This window comes from Etheostoma spectabile, chromosome 4 (genome assembly GCF_008692095.1).
Source record: "Etheostoma spectabile isolate EspeVRDwgs_2016 chromosome 4, UIUC_Espe_1.0, whole genome shotgun sequence".
Lineage (NCBI taxonomy): Eukaryota > Metazoa > Chordata > Actinopteri > Perciformes > Percidae > Etheostoma > Etheostoma spectabile.
Window position 1 is genome coordinate 21015962 of NC_045736.1, and position 21583 is coordinate 21037544.

At 39.7% G+C, this 21583-nt stretch overlaps 2 protein-coding genes across 2 annotated transcripts in view; one reads left to right on the forward strand and one right to left on the reverse strand.

The window, feature by feature from the left end:
- Positions 1 to 308: 308 nt before the first annotated feature.
- On the forward strand, positions 309 to 2705 carry il10 (interleukin 10). The gene is made up of 4 exons (XM_032513074.1): positions 309 to 750; positions 1946 to 1961; positions 2057 to 2119; positions 2243 to 2705. The coding sequence occupies exons 1-4, from the start codon at positions 575 to 577 to the stop codon at positions 2351 to 2353; spliced, it is 366 nt and encodes a 121-aa protein (XP_032368965.1). The 5' UTR covers positions 309 to 574; the 3' UTR covers positions 2354 to 2705.
- Positions 2706 to 5966: 3261 nt separating this feature from the next.
- mapkapk2a (MAPK activated protein kinase 2a) overlaps positions 5967 to 21583 on the reverse strand; it is a 38900-nt gene continuing 23283 nt past the window's right edge. Inside the window, exons 3-10 of the mRNA XM_032513307.1 lie at positions 13198 to 13262; positions 12814 to 12893; positions 12518 to 12644; positions 12309 to 12384; positions 12097 to 12221; positions 9215 to 9300; positions 9041 to 9121; positions 5967 to 7843 (exon numbers count right to left, since the gene is read on the reverse strand). Coding sequence (XP_032369198.1) covers positions 7694 to 7843; positions 9041 to 9121; positions 9215 to 9300; positions 12097 to 12221; positions 12309 to 12384; positions 12518 to 12644; positions 12814 to 12893; positions 13198 to 13262 — 790 coding nt within the window. The 3' untranslated portion in view covers positions 5967 to 7693. The remainder of the gene's footprint in view (positions 7844 to 9040; positions 9122 to 9214; positions 9301 to 12096; positions 12222 to 12308; positions 12385 to 12517; positions 12645 to 12813; positions 12894 to 13197; positions 13263 to 21583) is intronic.

Genomic DNA, 21583 nt, shown 5'->3' on the forward strand with positions numbered 1-21583 from the left:
CTATAACAATGATTTATGATTACTGTGCTAATTTATCAGGCAAAGGCAATGTTACTGCACTTTATGTGTTTGATATTGTCATACTACACTACACGATAAGAGTAACACATATTTATTATTATTGTAATTATAATGAATAGTATATATATAATATTATCAAAAACATGATAAAAGAGAAGAATATGTAATGTCAAAATTCCCAAACGTGCTATGTAATTTTTTTTTTTTCTTTGAAAGTCTAAGATTTTGAGATCTATCACCAGCCTATCTCATGGGAGGAGTAACCCATATGTAATGACACAAAAAATTCCCCGCATGTATGAAGCATGTTTAACCGTTTGTCTTCCAGTCAGTCTCCTCCCTCAGGTATCTGTCCCAATTTTGGCTATAAATACAGACTAGAATTGAGCCAAAATATATATGCACCTTTCTCTTCATCAAGATCCTTCCAAGAAGATATCGTCTCTCAGAAGTCAAACTTCATACGTCCACTGAGCCAGCAGCATCTTTCCTCCTGAGGGCCCACTCTTCTCTTCTCTGCTTCTAGAAGATCCATCAAATCTGCGTGTCCAGCATGACTCCTCGGTCTCTCCTCCTGTCCGTCCTGGTTCTCTTGGCTTTCTTCAGCACAGCTTCCTGCTCTCCCATCACGTGCAACAACCAGTGCTGTCGTTTCGTGGAGGGCTTCCCTGCCAGGCTAAAGAAGCTCGAGGGGAAATTTTTTAAAAATAAGACTTCTTTGAGAAAAAGGCACAACAAACTCTAAACCCGCACCTTAAAAATTAATGCAGCACATTCAGATCCATGGCCCAATTTCCCCCCCAGTCCCCAAAGGTGATGCGGGCATTGTATCTCTGTCTTTGCCCTGCGGCACGAGATAAAGCTTTTTCTTCTTTTTTACGGGAAAACAAAACAGGGATTTGGACAAAGCGCGGCTGGGAACCGGGAGCGTCGAGGACTCTTTTAAAGTAAGTTTCTTTTTTGTTTAACTCTACCGAATTTTCCTTCATAGCCCTTAAAAAAATGCCTTTTTTTTAAAGTTTTAACCCCGTTTAAAAAAAAGCCCTAAAATTTTTCGCCCAATGCGAAACGGTGCCCCCCCAAAAAGGAAAAAAGGGCTTTGCAAAAACCAATTTGGTCCCTTTCCTTTTTCCCTTTTCCCCCTTCTTTTTAGAGTCCGTTTCCTGCCACGAAGAACCATATGGATTTTTTAATCGGAGGGGGTTTCTGCGACAGCCATGGCCGGAGTGACGGAGGACCCCCAACAACTTAAACCCTTTCTGGAGTCCATACTCAAATCTTCAACAACCTAAAAGGGGGGAGGGGTTACCAATTGTGAGAAAGTTTCCCACACTGTTACGACTACAGGAGAAGAAAGATGTAAAATCCGGGGGGGAGCGCGGGGGCCCAAAACCCGGGTTTAAATTTTTTACAGCATTAAAGTGCGAAATTTGCGAAAAATTAGATTTTTAAAGGGGGACGGGAATTAAAGGGACCCCCAAATTTTAAAATTTTTTAAAATTTTAAAAATAGAAATGTAATCCTGGTCCTTGATTAAAAATATGTTTTAATGATTGCACTGTAGCCTACTGAAAAGTTACATTTGGAGACGTGGACTAAGGGCGAATTGTTGCTCATGAAACGCATGTGGTATAAGTTTCAGGGAAAGGTCTACATGCGATTGACCTAGTCTAGCCCAAGTCTGACACAGCAAAACCATCGAAACCTTCTTCTGGGTTTGGACTACATCCTAAAACCGACCAAATCTTCCCCGCACTATTGAGGAAAATGGGTGACCATGACACAAAGGGGAAGAGGGGCTCATGGGATAGGTCATAATATTGCATTAGTCAGTGATTCCTCAACTGCAGTAACGTGCATAACTGCATCATCCAATTCTTACAAAAGGGGAAGAGAAGGAATGGCTTGCTGCTACTCACCAAAGTTGTTTCTTGTGTGTGGTGGGTGGTATTGGTTGAATTCAGGGCTTGACTGTCAAATGAAAGTTGGTAGCCCATGTGGTAACATCATCTTTTTTATATTGTTCCTCCTATAGAGAAATTACTTTTCCTGCAAGAAACAGTTTGACATCGAAAACCTCAACTCTACTTACACTCAGGTGAGTGTTGACATTTTATCTTTAATTGTGAAAATGTTTGTTTTTTCAAATACAGTTTGCATATATTCACACCTGTATTTCAACAGACAATTTTAATAAACAGAACCATGTGCTTGTCCACAGATGCAGAGTAAAGGTCCATATAAGGCCATGAGCGAGCTGGATGTGCTGTTTAACTACATTGAGACATATCTGGCTTCTAAACGGCAAAGAAACAGAATGGCCGCTGTTTAAAGACCTGCTGACCCTAAACAAAATGTGACCTTGTTCATCTCGGGAAAAAGAAAATACAGCCTTGACCCTTACACTCTTTTGCAATGAATGAGCCATTATTTTCAGTGGTATTAGTGTTGCCACATTTTGTAGCCTGATGATCCAATGTCTTACTCATCCTGAGACTTCTGGTTTTGTCCTGAGGACAAGTATCTGTAGTAAGACCATATTGAGTCCTACATATGAAGTTACAGCTAAAACTGTCGCTAATGAAGCTGTGATATTTATTTGTATCATATACAAGATGTATGTTTTCTTTTATTTATGATGACCAATATTGTATTGTTGTAGATTAATAAATGACTTGTTGATATGAATGACTCTTTTGATTTTATTTCCCCAAGATAATACAGCTGCTATTGTGCCATTTATTAGGAATGTGTAATTGGTAGAGTGCTGAAAACATCACATCCTGCAGTTCTACTGTCTAAATGTGGGGAACCACTTAGTGTAAACTCAACGTGCTGATGCACTAACCTCAAACGTGACCCATATACAACACTTACCAGCAGCAGCCCTGTTCTTAACTTACCGTAACTAGCCAGCCTCACCCTCATGGCATATGCAGTTGCATAGTTGATGCACGCACGCACACACGCACGCACAATAAAACAGAAGTAGCACACAGGGTGAAAAAGAGCTGCCCTGCATAAAAATCTTTTGCATTTTTATTATGTCAACATCATCACAGTGACAGCCAGAGGGGGTTTATTTCATCAGCTATACTATGATAAATTTACAGCTGAGCAATGAAATATTAACAGTAAGGGTGCTAAAAGATGCCCCTCTAATAACATTTGAATGTACATATGTGCATCGACTGTGAAGGGACATGAGATTCCTGACTTGACTCAGCCCCTTGAACTGAAACTACTCTAAGACGTTTTATCTGTCACTTGCTTAGTCAACATAGAATGATCTGAATAGTATCATTCCAGCGATGACAGTGCCTTATGCAAAGATATCATTCATGACAATTGTCTGATAAAGCATGACCAATCTTATTTTGAGATAATTAATAATGGTTTTCTTAAAGTCACTGTAATCAGTGTTGTGTTCATTCTTTTAAAAGTTCTTAAAGTGTCGGTTCAGACTTCTGTCTCCCTAAAATCTGTGTTTACATTTTGAATAGCATGGCTGTTAACCTGCTGGTTTGGCTCATGTCTGGCTGTTATGTAATGACTGTGTGTGTCTGTACAGAGAGCAATGGTTTCAAGGCAACGTGAGAAAAAAAATGGAGACCATCCGTTACTGGCTCTACCGTAGGGACTTTGATGCAAAATGCAGAATCACTGTTTTGAAGGATCATAATTAAAGGTCAAATTGTTTTACTTTTACTATAATTTAGCGCTACCTTGGCACACCACTTTCACCTCAACAGTTAAGATATTTAAAAACCCCACAACAAGAAAGTCCTGGTTTCAAATCCCACTGCCTTTCATTATTTAACTGTTAGGCCTACTTCGAAAGACCTCAGCAAATCATTATTAGGAACTGTTTTTTTAATTTTATTTTTTTAACGAAAAGCCATCCACCTCTTCCAAATTATTTCTTTTTACACTCCGCTGACTCAATATTCCTCTAATACCCAAAATAATAAACGGCAAAATAGAGAACAAAGAGCTGATGAATGGTTCGGTCCAAAATGAATAAAGAAATCTAACTTTGTAATGAGGAAAAAGCGGAAACATCCTCATCTGCTCTCCCACCATGTATAATTTCTTTCCCTTGAGCCATGTCATTGAGAGGGGGGAAACGCGATAACGTTTCAATAAAAGGATGAGGCAGCACATTTTTCTCTTCTAGAAGAGAAGGCCTTCATAAGGTTGTTCGCATGAAAAGGGGTAGAAATGGTCATGTCAAGAAAGAAAAAACCCTGGCCCACCACTGCACAGGTGACCAATCACGTCATGAAGAGGGGGTGAAAGTTGGTCAGTTTTAAGAAAGTTACAGAAGTCTTCGTACATGTGTGTATATGTGTGTGTGTGTGTGTTTATAACATTTCTTTAAAAAAGTGAACATGAAAAAAGTTCCTGTCTCCATAGATGTGTCTCCTTAGAGTTGGTGACCTAAAATGTTTGTTTATTCCAACACTTGATTTAGAAAAGTCCATTTGGAAATAGTCAAGATACATGTGCCACTAAAAACATCCATGAGTAGAACAGAAGAAATTGCAAAGGTTGTCAAAGACATCCGTTCTTATTCATTTAGAATCATAAAGGCTCATGTTTGAGGTTTCTGCTTACACCTGATGAGTCAAGTACAAGATTAAATTGTTCCAAATGTGCTGATGCTGCTTTAGCGCAAAGTGACATCCGCTTTCTATTATGACCAGAGTCTGATCATCGAAGATATCCATACATTACACTTGAAAAAGACAACAAAAATCAAGCAACCAGCAACATTAACCCTGACAGTAAAAACAGATTTCCAGCACAAGTGAATGATTAGCCACTGTTTTATGTAAAAGTGAAACCGCTTTCCATTTGATCATGTCTGAAAACCTTTCTACAGTTCAAGCTGTGGGTGTTTTGCGTTGAGGCAGTGTGGCCTCTAACTGCTACCTTGTCTGGGGCAGGTCAATCAGCACCCTCATGTCTGAAGATGTGTGAGAATCAGGATGGCACGCCACTTCAAAGAACTTTGAGCCGTGTCTTACCACATCAACTGAGAGCTCTCGATCCTTTTATATTTCCCCCACATTTAAAAAAAAAGGATGTACACAGTAATGGCATACTGGCACATTTGAGTTTGTAACCTAGAATAAATTATGTAATGCTTGTTTTCATATTTGTGAACAACTGATGGACATCCTCTGATGTTAAACTTTTGATAAGGTGGCTTAGTGATTACTTGAGAAGTATAGACAGGATGTACTTCACGTAATGTTTTTCCCACCTATCAGAAAACAAAATGGAGAAGGGTGCCATCTATCCCTTCTGAAGAGTGTGCTGGGTGCATTGAGAGTTGTAATGGGTGGGGTAAGGGGTTAGAACCCCCACAGGACTACTATCATGAGGAACTCCCCTGAAGCCCCATTTACCCCCTTTCTCACTTACCTGAGAGAGAGAGATGACTGTAGGTTTCGTCACACTCAAAGCTGGAAGCTGAGTGCCTACGGATGCCTCGCACCTGAAGAGAAATAAGCTTATGCATTAGCGGGAAGCTGCACTAAATACCCCAGTGTTGGCAAATGTCTGTGTTGACTCAATGCCACCACACTCTTTTGCTACGCAAATGTGTATATTCCAGGAGTCACTCATGCTAGCAAGTATGATACAAGTTTGTCACGAGTTGAGTCTGTGCACGCCGTGTCAAAGCCACAAATCCCAAGCCAACCCGGCAACCTGAGTCATAGTCGGAGACATGATTGAGAAGAAAAATTCTGTCAATGTTGAAGCAAATGTCAAATACAGAGAATATTTAAATTTGATAGGTTAATGATCAACTGGACCAAAACTCCAAACAAACATGTAACAACTAGACAAACACCTTATGGTTCTCTTCCATTTTATCCATCCATTGTACACTGCCAAAGTTATGTTGTATGCCGAAATGGAGACAAGAGAGCAGGTTTGTGTTTTAGGTGTTTTTTAATCCAAAGCTGAAGCAGACAAAAGTATGGCAGGGGGAGCATTGAACAGACTTAATGACGGGGGGGGGGGGGGGGGAGATACATTTATGTGCTTTCACTACAAAAAAGGTATTGAGAGGGACAAAAACAAAAGTAAAACAAAAACAGGAGGAACATTGATAAACATTCAATGAACATTTTTACAGTGAGATTTGTAGGTGCAATGTGACAGGTAATGTGATGTGATTTTACAAACTGAAGTGGACCAAACTGACAAAATTAACACAATTTCCCATGATCCCAAGTGAGCTGGAAGTGTCCGGTTGCGTTAACAAGAACGTTGAAGAGAAACCGGGAATCACACCCCCGTCTACATGTGATGACAGCTTGCTGGTGGTATTGTCAAAGATTCTGCTCTGGGATGAGGAGCAGCTCTAAAAGTACTGACTACTTCCTATTAATCCTACAGGAAGTGTTTGAGGAGAAGTGTTGGGAGAACACTGGCATTGCACCAGATTAGTCCCACTGAGCCTCCTGACAGTTGAGCTAGTGCAACCAACAGTAACTAAGATTTCTTTTCAGAGAGACCTTTGGAGCTTGCCCGGTCTGTCTGAATTGCGTATTCCATAGAGTGTATGCTACTGCTTACATAAACACACACAAACGCTGCCTATTGTTGCACAACATCTCTCCAACACATTTGCAAACAGAAATCAACAATAATGAAAAGGTCCTAGCAGTACTTCAAGCTGACAAACACATCTGCATAGCATTAACCTGAAATATAATCTGGCAATGGTATAAATTGGTAAGCATTACATTAGTAAAAGCCTGAACCAAATGGTAGGTAGCGGTTAAAAGTAATCTGCTGCTTTAGCAACACTCAGCAAGGCCTATGCTAATATGTTCATAAAATTCATGAAAAAATACAGTATCAGTTGGCACCCACTCTCCAATGAGCTACATGTGGGAGAAAGGTTGAGCCAGTTTCTGGTCTTAAACGTGGCGTCCTTCTCTACCCTATAAACTATGTACCTGAAAAACAAGCGTAGATTAAGGTAGGAGAGAGGGGCCTTTGTGAGGTGCTCTGTCAGAATGGCACACAGCCTTTGTGAGTGCATAGGCCTCCGTCTAACATTCATAAAGACAAACTGAATCTGACAGAACCTGGCCCACTTAAAGTCCCAGAAATGGGTACCTATTTCCAGCTAATTCCAACAGTCAGGGACAGAGTCCTTACATTCCACTTGTCAGTTCAAAATACATCTGCTTACTTTGCATGTCCGAAAAAGAAACCTTCCCTTGCTTTCATTTTTGGGATTTAGCCATTTGATTTAACATTCACAGGTTGGGGCCTAGAGTTAGAACAGGGCTGCTGGGTAAAAGAGAACTACTGCTAAGGCTTCATGTCCTACTTCAACATCCAAGCCCCTCGGAGTACACAACCTGATATTTGAGAGAGGAGAGATAGCTCACCAATTCCCTCTTCTCTCCTTTTCTATAATTCATAATCTCTTCACTGGTGTAAAAACACAGGTCAACATCCTCTCTGGCAGAGCAGAGTGGTGGGTTTGTTAAAATGGTAGAGTAATAAAAACAAACACTCCTACAAAACATTTGCCATGAAAAATAAAACACTGAAAAAAATCCATGCAACGCGACTCATGTGTCGACAAATTATTGCTTCCTTTTTACAACCTGTGTCTGTATGTGCATGCATGCATCTTTCAGTGGGCAGCAGACTGTGGGTCCTGCATGGGGTTACTGGCTTTCTTCCTCCGTTTTGTTAGCAGTGGATTGGTCGAGTCCTCAATGGTCTTGATCTTAATTTGCTCATAGTCAACCCTCATTGTTGCCAAGGCACTGGTCATTTCCTCCTGAAAAATTACAAAAAAAAGAAGCTCATCAGGCCACTTGCATTTGTTTTTTGTATAGTCATCATACAAATCTCAAGCTAGCGAAGCAGATCCTAACTCAATCCAGTATGCAGCTACTTTTTTACATTATGAACTTTTTTTTTTTTCTTAACTGATGGAATTTATTGTAACTATCTAAACCATGGGTCTTCAACAGGGGGTCCGCGACCCCTAGGGTGGTCCGCGGAGGTACTGCAGGGGGGTCACGAAAGTTTTGGTTGATTACTTTTTTTATATTCCCCCCCCCCGCAATTTTTTCCACTAATTGAAATGTCTTTAAATACACATTAACATGAATTCAACACACTGTAGTAAACAGATAAATGGAGGCAGAAGATGTCTTTCAGTCATCAATGCACACATGGCACTAAAGGACCAGTTTGATATAACACAATTTTATACAATATATATAATTAGGGGGTCCCCGCTCCATCTCGCCATCAGTTTGGGGGTCCTTGGCCTGGAAAACGTTGAAGACCCCTGATCTAAACTATTCGATCTGGTTTTATAGCTTTTACATGCTAAAGCTTAACTTTAATTGCAAAACACTTTGCAAAAACAACAAACAAAATTTGCTATATAAATAAAGTTATTATTATAAGCAATATCCTCTGATACTTTTTCAGGAAAATGGGTGATGACAAAAAAAAACAAAAACCACACCAACAGCCTTGTCCGTTTTTTTAAGATTATGTTTTGGGTCATTTTTAGGCCTTTATTTGACAGGACAGATGAAAATATGAAAGGGGAGAGAGAAGAGGAATGACATGCAGCAAAGGGCTGCAGGTCGGAGTCAAACCAGTGGCCGATGCGTCGAGGAGTAAACCTCTATATACAGTATGTGCGCCTGCTCTACCAACTGAGCTAACCTGGCCACAGCATTGTCCTTTTTAGACTAAATACCACTAAGAAACAGTAAATGAAGTGACCAACCAGTATGGAGTAAAGATTGTAGTTTATTAAGCGAACCATAGGTATTTTTTGATAGAATTGGAGGGATTCTTTTATCAATCAAACATTTAGAGTGGGTAGCAGGTAAAACGTGTTGCAGATAAAGACATTTTCCTATTTAATGTAGCATACATTACACAGAGAGAGCAGTATTTTTCTATTTTTTCTTTGGAAGCAAAACTTGATGCAAAAAGAAAGAAAACAAACCTTGACATCCTCCCATGCGTCCTTCTCTTCCTTTAGGACCCGGCTGGTGTGAAGTGGGGTCTGGGGAACCTCCATCGATTGCTGTAGGAAGAAGGAAATGTCAGCCAGAGCAATTAAGTTGAAAAGACGGAACGGAAGTGAGCTAAAAAAATACACAATAGTTCATGTGCTTACATTGATCCATGGATGATTCATGAACTCTGTGATGGTCATCCTTTGCGTCGGCTCAGTCTTAAGGAGGGTCCTAATCAGTTGTTTAGCTGCAAACACAATTATTTACATCATTAAACAAGGAAGGGACATAAAAAAGAAGGGGGAGTATTGTAATACAGCTCTTTTGTTGTTCCACACCCCTAAAGATATTGGGTCAGTAGTAGGGCTGCACAATTAATCAAATTCTAACCACAATCACAATTTTGGCTTTACACGATCAAATTTGTGAGATCAAGCGATATTTTAAATGCGTCATTCCGTACATAGAACGTTTTGTTTTTGCAAAGCCAATCTATCGCTCCGTAAACCACTGTCTGATCATGTGTCCGAGTTGTTCCCTGAACCGTGCAGCTTAGTTTCTAGATGTAGACAGTCTCAGAGGACAGAGTAACGTGATGAAAATTCAACAGATAGCAGTCGGTTATACGTCGGTCTACCAGGTAGGTTTACCATTTTACTAGTAAACGCGATATTTTGTCCTGCCTGTGTTGTTTTTCAGACAACAGCAGTGACCAGTGCTAGTGTCTGTTAGCTCACAGGAATCTAGGGCGCAAGTAACATTTTTCCTCTTGGTCGCACCGGTGCACCTAATGTCCTTGCATCCGCTGCATCTTCACAAACGAAGCAATGTTTTTTATATTAATATGGTTTAATTTTTCGTTACATTTGTTCTGTAAAGCCGTGCCTGTGTTGGATCTCTCCTCTACTCTCTCTCCTTAGTTGCGGCGCAGCCCCGCCACACGGCGGCGCCGGTCCACACCTCTGACATTTGTCCAGTTTTAATTGTTATTAACACAGTTGTATATTGTTAAGCATGAGAGGCAAACCTGTATTTGTAGCAGTGTTTCCGCTGGTAACTCTGCTATCGCAGCCACCACGGTGAAAAACACAGAAGAAGTTATTGAATGCAACTAACTTCAGTTCGAAGAGTAGGAGTGTGTGAGACGGAGCCTGCTGGACCTGGCCCATGGTCAGAATATCATAGTTCATAAAAATGCAGCGCAGTGACGATACAGACACTTCAGACACTTTGTTGACCTACCATTCGACCCGTGCAGGACCCGTTCATAATGAGTAAGCCATCACTCTGTGAGTAGCGTCCATCGCACTCCCCCACTCTCCCAAGCTCTTTTAATCAATTATTGTTGAAAACAAGTGAAGGAGGTTTCTCAGAGATACATTCAAAAATAAATACAGTATATCTATTTAGTTCAGATTGCGAATTTTCATTTACATGTGTTGCAGCTGTATGTCTATACAACTTCAACATAAGAAGAATGTAGCATAATATGGTTGTGAAAGCAATTATAAATAGCCTATGTGACAAAAAAATAGGTTTTGGTTCAACTCAACAAATAATCGTGATAATCAATCGTGATCACAATATTGATCAAAATAATCATGATTATCATTTTGGCCATAATCGTGCAGCCCTACCTTAAAATGAACATTTATCCCACTTTGTAAAATAATATAGAGGTGTATATCATGTATCGCCATTCAAACAGTTATAAATAGCCTATAGGCTATTAATAACTGCTTTAAGTGACAATAAAATTTGTTTTGGTTAAAATCAACAAATAATCATGATAATTAATCGTGATCGCAATATTTATTAAAAACAATCGGGATTATCATTTTGGCCATAATTGTGCAGCCCTATTCAGTAGCTTCTGTTTTCTTTCTAAAAGCTTTGCATTACTCAGGAAATAAGAAACCACTTTCAATAGTCGTGAATGACTGTTGCAAATAGGAGATGAAACACCTGCATCAGTTTCAATTTCTTGATCAGAAGGGTAAGACAAAAAGCCAGCTTGTTTGTCACGTGTAAGTGAGATGCTTTATCAAGGGTGCCGGCAGGAGTTTGGGAAACATACGCATTGTCATGAAATGACTTTTACGGTTTTTCTAATTTAAGTTTGTCAACCCAACAAGTTCTCTTCCCATTACTTTTAAGGAGGGATACACTTCTTCATGAACCAAATGATCATTTACATAATAAGTTTCAGGAAGTCTGAAGTTTATTATAATTAAATCCAACACCTTCAGTCCCCATATACATAAACAGAGTGTAGGTATTAGGGGTGGAACAGTACATGTATTTGTATTGAACCAAAACAGTACGGGTGTCTCGTGCAAATTAATTAATGTAATGCTGAACTACTGTTAGATACACGTTTCCTAGGGACACCTAATCTGTAGCCCCGCAATAGCCATGAAGCTATGTAGCCGCAAACCAAGCTCCGCCTCCGGTCCAGTGAGCGAGTTAGAGCTAACAGCACACTAATATGGACGAGTAGCCTCGCCTATGGCAAGTGGTGGCAACCCACAAGAGTTAGAGGACCTGCAGGGCTCTTTAAGATCGCTAGTTTGGGAAAACATGAGTTTCCCAGCCAGTTACAGTAGTACAGCGAGAGAGTGGTGGATAAGACAATGACTGTGTTTCAGCGTTGTTCAGCAGTTGTAAGGTATTTGAGTGGAAATATATTTAAAATGCTAATGCCAAAGCCATCGCCCAGATGTGCCAATCAATGGAACAAGACCCCAAAAAAAAAATGTCCTTCCCCTTGTGCTATGGAAAGCTATCTCACGATGACTGCTCATTTTATTGACTCTGAGCGGGAAATGAAAGCATCAGTTCTACAGACGCGGCCCCTGTACGAGCAGCACACAAGCACTCACCTAGCTGAGAAGCTACAGGAGGTCGTGGCCAGTTTGCAAAGGTATGCCTGTCGCACTTAATAGCATTTTTGGTTTGAACCACGATGTCTGAACCGAGGTAAAAACCGAACCGTGACTTCTGTGTACCGTTCCACCCCTAGAAGTTATATGTGTCGCCTGACCTTCCTCTGATACATCAGACCATTCAGGGTTGGGAAACTCATATTGGCCCATCCTGATCCTCTTCTTCATCCCAGGAGAGATGGCTAGACCATGGTTAGAATAAAAAGGAGGGTATCCACACAACCTGTTGATTTAAAATGTAAATATTAGTTATAGCACCAAGTAGTAATCTAATGCAATAAAAAGTTCAGAAATGCAAAAGCGGACTTACAGGATATACATAATGACACCCAATGACCACATGTCACATGACTTGTCATATTTCTCTGGGCCCAGAACCTCTGGAGCTGCAGACAGAAAGGAAGGAATAAAGGGTGAAGCATGGGATAGAAAAGCAGAGACATTATGTAATGTTAACTGTTTACTAATAAGCAACACGTTGAGTTGATTATGAGAGTACACACAGAAACAGATCCTTACCAACATAGTAGGGTGTGTAGCAGGGGGTAGCTAAAGAGTTGTGTGAAGTGGTCTCCTTGGCAAAGCCAAAATCGGTGAGTTTGAGCAGGGCATTGGGCCTCTTCGAGGAATACAGTAAATTCTCTGGCTGCAGGGAGGATTCGAGAAGCCAGCCAGAAGACAAACAAGCAGTATGGAGTTGTTACTGCAGCTATAGAAGTTTTCTTTAAAAAACCCTCAGATTGCTTTAATTTCTTAGTAAAGAGCAAGGAAATTCCTTATCAAGTAGTGTGATAATACAATGTTACGATACAAACCTTGACGTCTCTGTGTGCAATGTTGATGGCATGCAGGAACTGAATGGCCTCTCCTATGCTCTTCATGATGTCAGATGCCTCTAAAGACCAGAGGTCAAAAGCTCTTTTAATAGATTACAAGTGACTTGAATACTGCATTATTTAGCAGATGTAATGGTCATATATCTCAACACTGTGCAGCAAATGTAAAGACATCATTAGGGGTTGCCTGATGTTGTGCATCACAACAATGAACTTTATGTATGTAGCAAGTGTCAGTATGTGCCACTTGTAATATGTCTCTGTGGATGCAGTACTTTATCTGAAACAGTTTGCTATGTAATAAAATACAGAACAATTGTAAGAATTGTTGTGATTGTTATTAAGTCAACACAAGCTTATTACCTCTCTCTGTAAAGGCCTGGTCCCCTCTGTCCTGGATTCGACTAAAAAGCTCCCCACCATCCATGCTGCAAAAAACAAACAAAAAAAACTAGAGAATTACCGCGTTGGCGTTATTCTGCCTCCACCAACCAGTCAAGTTGCAGTTTACATCCATGTTTGTCTAGACTCATAATATATGTAGTGAAGACTTTGAAACGATTTAATGAAAACACATTTTTTTGCAAAATGTGGATGTTTTACACACATCTATACAATCACCACAGATTCAAGGTGGGCACCCAAGGTAAGTATCACCAATTCAGTATGCGACCAAATATAAAATATATTATCACAAGCTCTCCTTCTGCTCCTGAGGTATGGTGTTGAATAATGACCAGACAATTGTTTTTGCACAACATTATGATGTAGTTATGATGAAGTTGTCCTTTTGGATATTAAATGTCATTAATTAGTTCTTGAGTTTTCTACTCAAGATGATGCTTTGTCATTGTCAAAATGTTGTTTAAGAAACCCTACTGTATCAAAAAACCTTCCAAAATGTATAGACTACTACTTAAAACAGCTTGGCTCATTACTATAACACTAGGATTGTTACTCTGTATTCTCCGATCCACTAAAAGATCAAGCACATTTGCAAACACTGGTATTTTGTAAGGTCAGTTTTAAGACAGAAATTACAGAAAATGTTACAAAGCAAATGGTCGTTAATGTGGATGTATGAGAATGAGTATGAGAAAATCCAACTCAATGCACTTAAGTTTCATTTAATCTTTTAGCTCAGTATGACTGTATGAGTTTCAGGTCAAATCATCAATGCCAATTTTGTGTGTGCATGACTACATGTGCATTATCGCACAGACCGATTCTTCAGGCATGCATGTATTAAAAGGAGAGCAGCAGACTTAGAGCAGTGGGACAGCCCTGCTAAACCACAGCACACTTAACTTCTCAAAATCAATCATTCATATTTTGCATACTGACAAACTGACAGAAGCTCCGTCCATCATAATTTTTGTATTCAAATAAATTAATGTTTTTTACACTGTGGTCAAACGTAGAGATGAATTTGAGGTCCCTTGACCCCACCATGTGTTTTGGAAAATGTCTAGAGGTGAAGTGTGAATTCTCAGCACAACAGATACTTATATACCACGTATTAAGAGCGCACATCTTACACCATCCCAGCAGAAACACTGTAGCACCCTGACAGTTTCAGTCTACATTCTTTCACAAAATGCACGATAATAACTCACTTTCAGCAAATAGTTTGCAACTGGTAGCTTGTGGATTCATCAATGTGTTATAGTCATTGCCAGAACTACTTTTCATACATAATGTTAACTAAAGTGTAATAACTGGGCATACACAGTATAGCCAGTCTCTCATGTTGCCCTTTCACACATGTAGCACACAACAGGAGACTGCCTGTGTCAAAGTCAAAAGTCAAAGTACTTTTATTGGTCTCCCTAAGGAGAAATTTGTTTGGACATTGAGTAACTTACTTAGCAGCAAAAGTTAAAGACACAACGACAAGCACAGGGTTAAAAACAATTAAAAGACGAATGTACAGTCAACATATGGGCTACTCGAAGGCCTGTGCAAATTGCAGATTTATGATTTTCTATACTAAATAAGATAAAAGCCATACTTCAAAACAAAAAAAAAACAATTTCATTCATCCTTTTCATCCATCACAGTCACAGATATACATTAAAAAATGTATAGTCATTCATTCATTGCTGCTCATTAATGAGCTTTATGTCAGACGCATTATTACTTAACATTTGGTTTATACAAGGAGTGGCGCCTGGGTAGTAGAGCTGGCAATCTTCCTCTATAATACCATTTGAATTCCATTCGTTGTTTTTTGTATTCAAATAATATTTGAATATTCAATGTTCAAACGCAGCGTGTTATTAATATGTACTATACTACTCTCTAGGCTTACGGTATGCATTGTCAATCTCACTATAAGCATGTGGTTGTTGTTAAACGTTCTGTCCACTAGAGGAATTCTAACATTAGCCTGGCCTTGAAGGGACTCTACATCATGGCGCATTGTATTTATGGCACGTACGCAACTTTGTTTACATTAATTTTCCACAACGATCACACAGCAAAAAAAACACACAATCAACAGAGAACTCTGTAATGAAACATTATCTAACAAGTATATTGAAGTGACTCTGTTGTAAAGGCGAACGGTTAATACAATGACATTAGACGTTATGACGTTAGAAAACACAGCCGAAACGATTAGTCCGAAACTAGCTAGCTAAGTCACGGCGGATCATATTTCCCTGCACAACACCTTGACGACAACACAGAGTTGTTTCTTTTCTATTCTTCTGGATGGAAACAAACTGTTGTTGTTGTTGTTTTTGTGGTTCTATTCTACGTGAATTTGCGAGATCTCGTGCGTCCTCGTGACTTCAGCTGTCAGTCAAGGCCGGAGCCGTTCCGCAACAGATCCGAACCTGGTGGGTGTTGACGGACGCCGGAGCACGGAGCACATATGCAGCCGTTCCGCATCCTGTGGAATCCCTGGGTAACAATAGTGTTAGCCACGATGCTAACGGCATTGATATCTAAGCCAAACGGGTTCGTCACTATTTCAGTGATTTATAAGCAACCTGTTTCTTGCTGAGAATACAGCTATTAGAAGGTAGTATATGAAGTCGAAGCTAACTCTGACTACAACTAAGAACTCTGCCCTACAGCTGTAGCTGTACACTGAAACATACACTTTAGCTACCACCATTAAACATCTATAACTTGCAACGTAGTTAGGAAACACGAACGAGCTAACTAACGATAACTTATGCATTTTGGCTGGGTGGATGATGATGTTAAAAGTCATGTTAAAACTATTTCCCACCTTTCTTCTGATTCCCAGCCACAACCTGTCATTCTCACTGCACTAACGTTACTCGGTACGTAGCGTTAATGTTAACGTTAGCCCTGTGATCTGAAGACCTCACAATGCCTTGTTTTTTCTCACTCCCGTTTACTTAATGTTCATCAGACGTGACATGACAAAAGCATTTTGTTTTCACATGTGGGTAGGCTAAGGTGAAAAGAGGGAAATTAGCTAACGTAAGCCAACACATTTATTAAAAACAACCACAAAAAACAGCCTTACTAGTTAGAGCATAGGGTTAGGTACCAGACCCGGTACCTTTACAGTGGTTTGAAGTGTGGTTACAGTTTTTCAAACTTTCACGCAGCGACCATTCACTGTGATATATGATATACGGCGAGGCGAAAGCAGTCGCGGTGCTGACATTACACTTCCTCTGAGACGAGCAGGCACAACGGTGGTTTCTATGCCCTGGGGAGTGACTGACAGGCTAAGGTCGTAAGGCAGGGCAACTTTATTTCTATAGCACCTTTCAGTAACAAGGCAATTCAAAGTGCTTCACATGAAACTTTAAGAGCAATTAAAAACGGTCATGATGAAAATAAAAACAAATAGAGCTGGGCAATATATCAATATTATATCGATATCTGGAAATGAGACTAGATATAGTCTTAGAATTTGGATATCGTAATATGGCATAAGTGGTGTCTTTTCCTGGTTTTACAGTAAAGTGATGTCATTTTCTGAACTTATCAGACTACTGTAACTATTCTATTATTTGCATTTTCCCACTTAGTCATTATATCCACATTACTGATGATTATTTATCAAAAATCTCATTGTGTAAATATTTTGTGAAAGCACCAATAGTCAACACTATAATAATCACTGAGGTCAAAAATATTGTGATATTTGATTTTCTCTATAATCGCCCCGCCCTAGGCTAAAATATAATATACAAATAAAAGTTACAGTGAGTCAGAAAATAGTTATTCAATTTAATAGGTTGTAGGGATGGGTTTGGGAGAAGAGGGGGCGGGGTTTATTTTTATTTTTGTTGAAGTTCTGTTAGGCTAAAATATTCTAAATAAATAACAGAATGTTCTAAGTAAATAGGTCTGAAATTATTTTTACAACTGAAATTATTTTTTGTAATTACAGAGGGAAAGTACCGAAAAAATCGTTGGGTACCAATATTGGGTCTAGTATTGGTTCAAATGCAAAAGGTACCCCCCCCCTTGCAGTCTCATAGCCTGTTCATGATTTGGTCACAAACAACTGAGTCCTTTGCGGTCCCTTGAATTGTTTTGACTGTTTTAGTGTCGGCCCCTATTGACAGAAATTTCAGAATGTCTTTGTCTCTCCAGTTAGATATTTTCATTGGGGTCTTCTTGTAACTCACCGTTTTTCACCCGTGGATGTTTGGTTTCTTTGGGTTTTACGTCAGCTACATGATAGAAACGTCATGAACACACCCGCATGCCTGCTGTGAATTCTTTGGACAATGACCCGCTCTATTTACACATAGGCTCAAATCGGACATTACGGAGACTTTGTACTAGGGAGCTGGTCTGGAAGTTGACAGCTGATAAACAAAAGCAGATGGCAACATTGAAAGTCCCAGAGGTAGAACATCTAACACAATTCAACAGTAAAACACCATACAGCCTTCAAAATAACAGAGTTGAGTCAACATCTCTGACCTCTCTAGTCTCAACCAAAACTGAATATGATAAATGTCATTGATAGAATTTTTTGCAGGCTTGTGTAATGCAGACTCCTTAGACTACTATTAAAGGATATGGCTTGAGATTTTCAACATTTTATGTTAGTGTCAACCGTTCTAAAAAAAAAAAAAAAAGGAATGCAGCTGTTAATCAATTTCACTGTTAACCACGCTTTAAAATGTTAGTTTATCGTAAAGGCTCTGCTACACCAAGTATTAACTGACTGAAAGTTATGTGTAGCAGTGTGTGCAGTTCTTAATAAACCACCTTGAAAAACGGAAGCATTCACATTTGCGCACACACAGCACATCAGATGCCAGGCCAGTCACTGCAGGTATTGACAGTGGCTCTACGTTATGGGACAAATTACTGCTGACATTTTTTAGCATTACATAAAGTTAGCAAACACCAGGAAAATACAGAAGCAACCCCTGAATTCAGGACAGCTGCAGTTGTTGGTAAGCTTGCTAGCAAATATATTTATTTTGAATTAGCACAACTGGGCACAGTTGTTCCCCATGCTCCGCTGAGACCATGTGCAAAATATGAAGTAGATCGCCGGGGGTATCCCGCCAGTACCCCGTTCATCGCTGCTTGCAGCTTTTATTGTTTGTAAACATTGTTGTTAACTGTTTGTTAGCTTGTTAACGTTACCAGTTTGCTAACGTTAACCTGTTTAATATTACAAGTAACTTTACAGGAGGAGGGTCCCCCAAAGCAAAACTAAGTTACTGTTAACAGCTAAGATTAACAAGTCAGAAGCTGAAGTTTGCATTTACAGCGACTGATTTGAAGATTGCTAAAAATTCAAGTCAAAAACTCCATAAAAGCTCAAACATGTCACTGACGTTAACATTAAATGTTAATTCCTCCTCTTCATCCTCTATGGGAGATATATATATATATATATATATATATATATATATATATTTATATATATATATACACACACACACACTCACCGGCCACTTTATTAGGTACCCCATGCTAGTAACGGGTTGGACCCCCTTTTGCCTTCAGAACTGCCTCAATTCTTCGTGGCATAGATTCAACAAGGTGCTAGAAGCATTCCTCAGGGAGTTTGGTCCATATTGACATGATGGCATCACACAGTTGCCGCAGATTTGTCGGCTGCACATCCATGATGCGAATCTCCCGTTCCACCACATCCCAAAGATGCTCTATTGGATTGAGATCTGGTGACTGTGGAGGCCATTTGAGTACAGCGAACTCATTGTCATGTTCAAGAAACCAGTCTGTGATGATTCCAGCTTTATGACATGGCGCATTATCCTGCTGAAAGTAGCCATCAGAAGTTGGGTACATTATGGTCATAAAGGGATGGACATGGTCAGCAACAACACTCAGGTAGGCTGTGGCGTTGCAACGATGCTCAATTGGTACCAAGGGCCCAAGAGTGCCAAGAAAATATTCCCCACACCATGACACCACCACCACCAGCCTGAACCGTTGATACAAGGCAGGATGGATCCATGCTTTCATGTTGTAGACGCCAAATTCTGACCCTACCATCCGACTGTCGCAGCAGAAATCGAGACTCATCAGACCAGGCAACGTTTTTCCAATCTTCTATTGTCCAATTTCGATGAGCTTGTGCAAATTGTAGTCTCAGTTTCCTGTTCTTAGCTGAAAGGAGTGGCACCCGATGTGGTCTTCTGCTGCTGTAGCCCATCTGCCTCAAAGTTGGACGTACTGTGCGTTCAGAGATGCTCTTCTGCCCACCTTGGTTGTAACGGGTGGTTATTTGAGTCACTGTTGCCCTTCTATTAGCTCGAACCAGTCTGGCCATTCTCCTCTGACCTCTGGCATCAACAAGGCATTTCCGCCCACAGAACTGCCGCTCACTGGATGTTTTTTCTTTTTCGGACCATTCTCTGTAAACCCTAGAGATGGTTGTGCGTGAAAATCCCAGTAGATTAGCAGTTTCTGAAATACTCAGACCAGCCCTTCTGGCACCAACAATCATGCCACGTTCAAAGTCACTCAAATCACCTTTCTTCCCCATACTGATGCTCGGTTTGAACTGCAGGAGATTCTCTTGACCATGTCTATATATATATATATATATATATATATATTATATATATATATATATATATATATATAGTATATATATATAGATATATATATCTAATCTATATATCTATATATCTATATATATCTATATATCTATATATATATAATCTATACAAACACACACCACACACACACACACACACACACACCACACACACACACACATTCTTACTGTGTTAAATCGGTTTCAAAAGGCAGCATAATTAACAAAATCTAGAGTGTTCATGTAATTTCCTTCAATAGCAGTGAAATGAATTGCATAATAATCGTGAAACCGTGAATATGTTTCAGACTATAATCGTACCAACAAAATCTATAATTATTGCATTCCTAAAAACAACTATCCGTTACGTTTCTCAATAGTTTGAATCAGAATCAGCTTTATTCACCAGGTATGACAGACATACAAGGAATTTGACTTAGGTTGGAGCAAGCCTCCAGGCGGCAGCTATGGAACAGCGCCACCACACGCTTTCTCAAAAAGAAACAATGCAGACAGCAACGTAATATACAACATCCCAACATAATGCACAAGGATTCCAGTGCCTTTCAGTGGCTCTCAGCCCCAAGCCATGCATCTTTAAAAACAATGTAGGGCAATGTAGTTTTTAGCAAACTGTTCACGCTAGAGTAAATAATGTATTTGTTGGGGACTATTTCCTGCTGCAATTTTGGTGTGCTGTTGAGTATTTAAGTCTTGGATGGTATGTTTTTGTGCATCGATTTTGCGATGTGCGATAGTCACATCGCAGGACGTTGCAATGTTGACGCTAATCCTTTTTTGCTGCTTGATAGAAAAGTAAACTTGCACCGTTCTCCTTTTACATGATTATTAGCGACCGATCCTTCCCCTTCAAGACAGGTAGTCATGTGGCCAACGTGTGTATGTGACGTTAGTCCGACCGGGTTTATTGTTATGAGAAGTGAGGCTCTCAGTGTGTAGAAAAGTACCGTAGGCAGCAGCTGACACAGTAATGCGCATAGTTTTTGATGGGTAGTCAGTGAGCTACAGTAGTCAGTGTTTTTTGTTCATTGCAAATACAAACAAAATCACCTGATTAATGCAACATAATCACAACGTCTCCTGGCCATTTCCCCCCCGCAGAAAGCTGCTACCAGCCAGGCTAAAGCCAATAGGGTTAGCCTAAAGTAACTAACACTTTTAACAATTACTTTTTCTTTTTTCAAATCGCAATATATATTGAAGGGAAAGAAAATATCGCAATGTCAGATTTTTCCAATATCATGCAGGCCTAATGTGTATGCGATTGACAATGAAATAAAATGCACATAAATATCTTGATGGACCATAACTGAATTTCCTAAATTATCATAGTGACTTGACATGGTGACCTTTTACACAACATGAGAGACTACTTAAACAGCAAAATATGTCATCATACCAACTAGATTTCTGCATTGTCAGAAGACAAGGAAATGTTTCATCAAAAGAACTTCTTTTCTTTATTAGCATTTCTTCAAGGAAATTAGTCATCAGCCGCAGCATTTTTGCATGTGAGTGTGTAGGCATACAGGTCCACGACCTCCGCACCGTAGAGCAACCACAGACCTAATGAGTGCACGTGTGACAAGTGGGTTTTGGTGGTTTAAAGTGCTGCTAGACGGAAATACAAAAGGCAAGGAAAATATTCTAGGCTCATTTAGAAGAAATGGGTTATTTTCAACTAAGGTCATACACTAC

Excerpts from the sequence above, each read along its gene's own strand:
- il10 (XM_032513074.1), top strand. The coding sequence starts at position 575 with ATGACTCCTCGGTCTCTCCTCCTGTCCGTCCTGGTTCTCTTGGCTTTC. Across the intron at positions 2,120-2,242 it reads TCAACTCTACTTACACTCAG|ATGCAGAGTAAAGGTCCATA; the intron begins GTGAGTGTTGAC and ends GCTTGTCCACAG.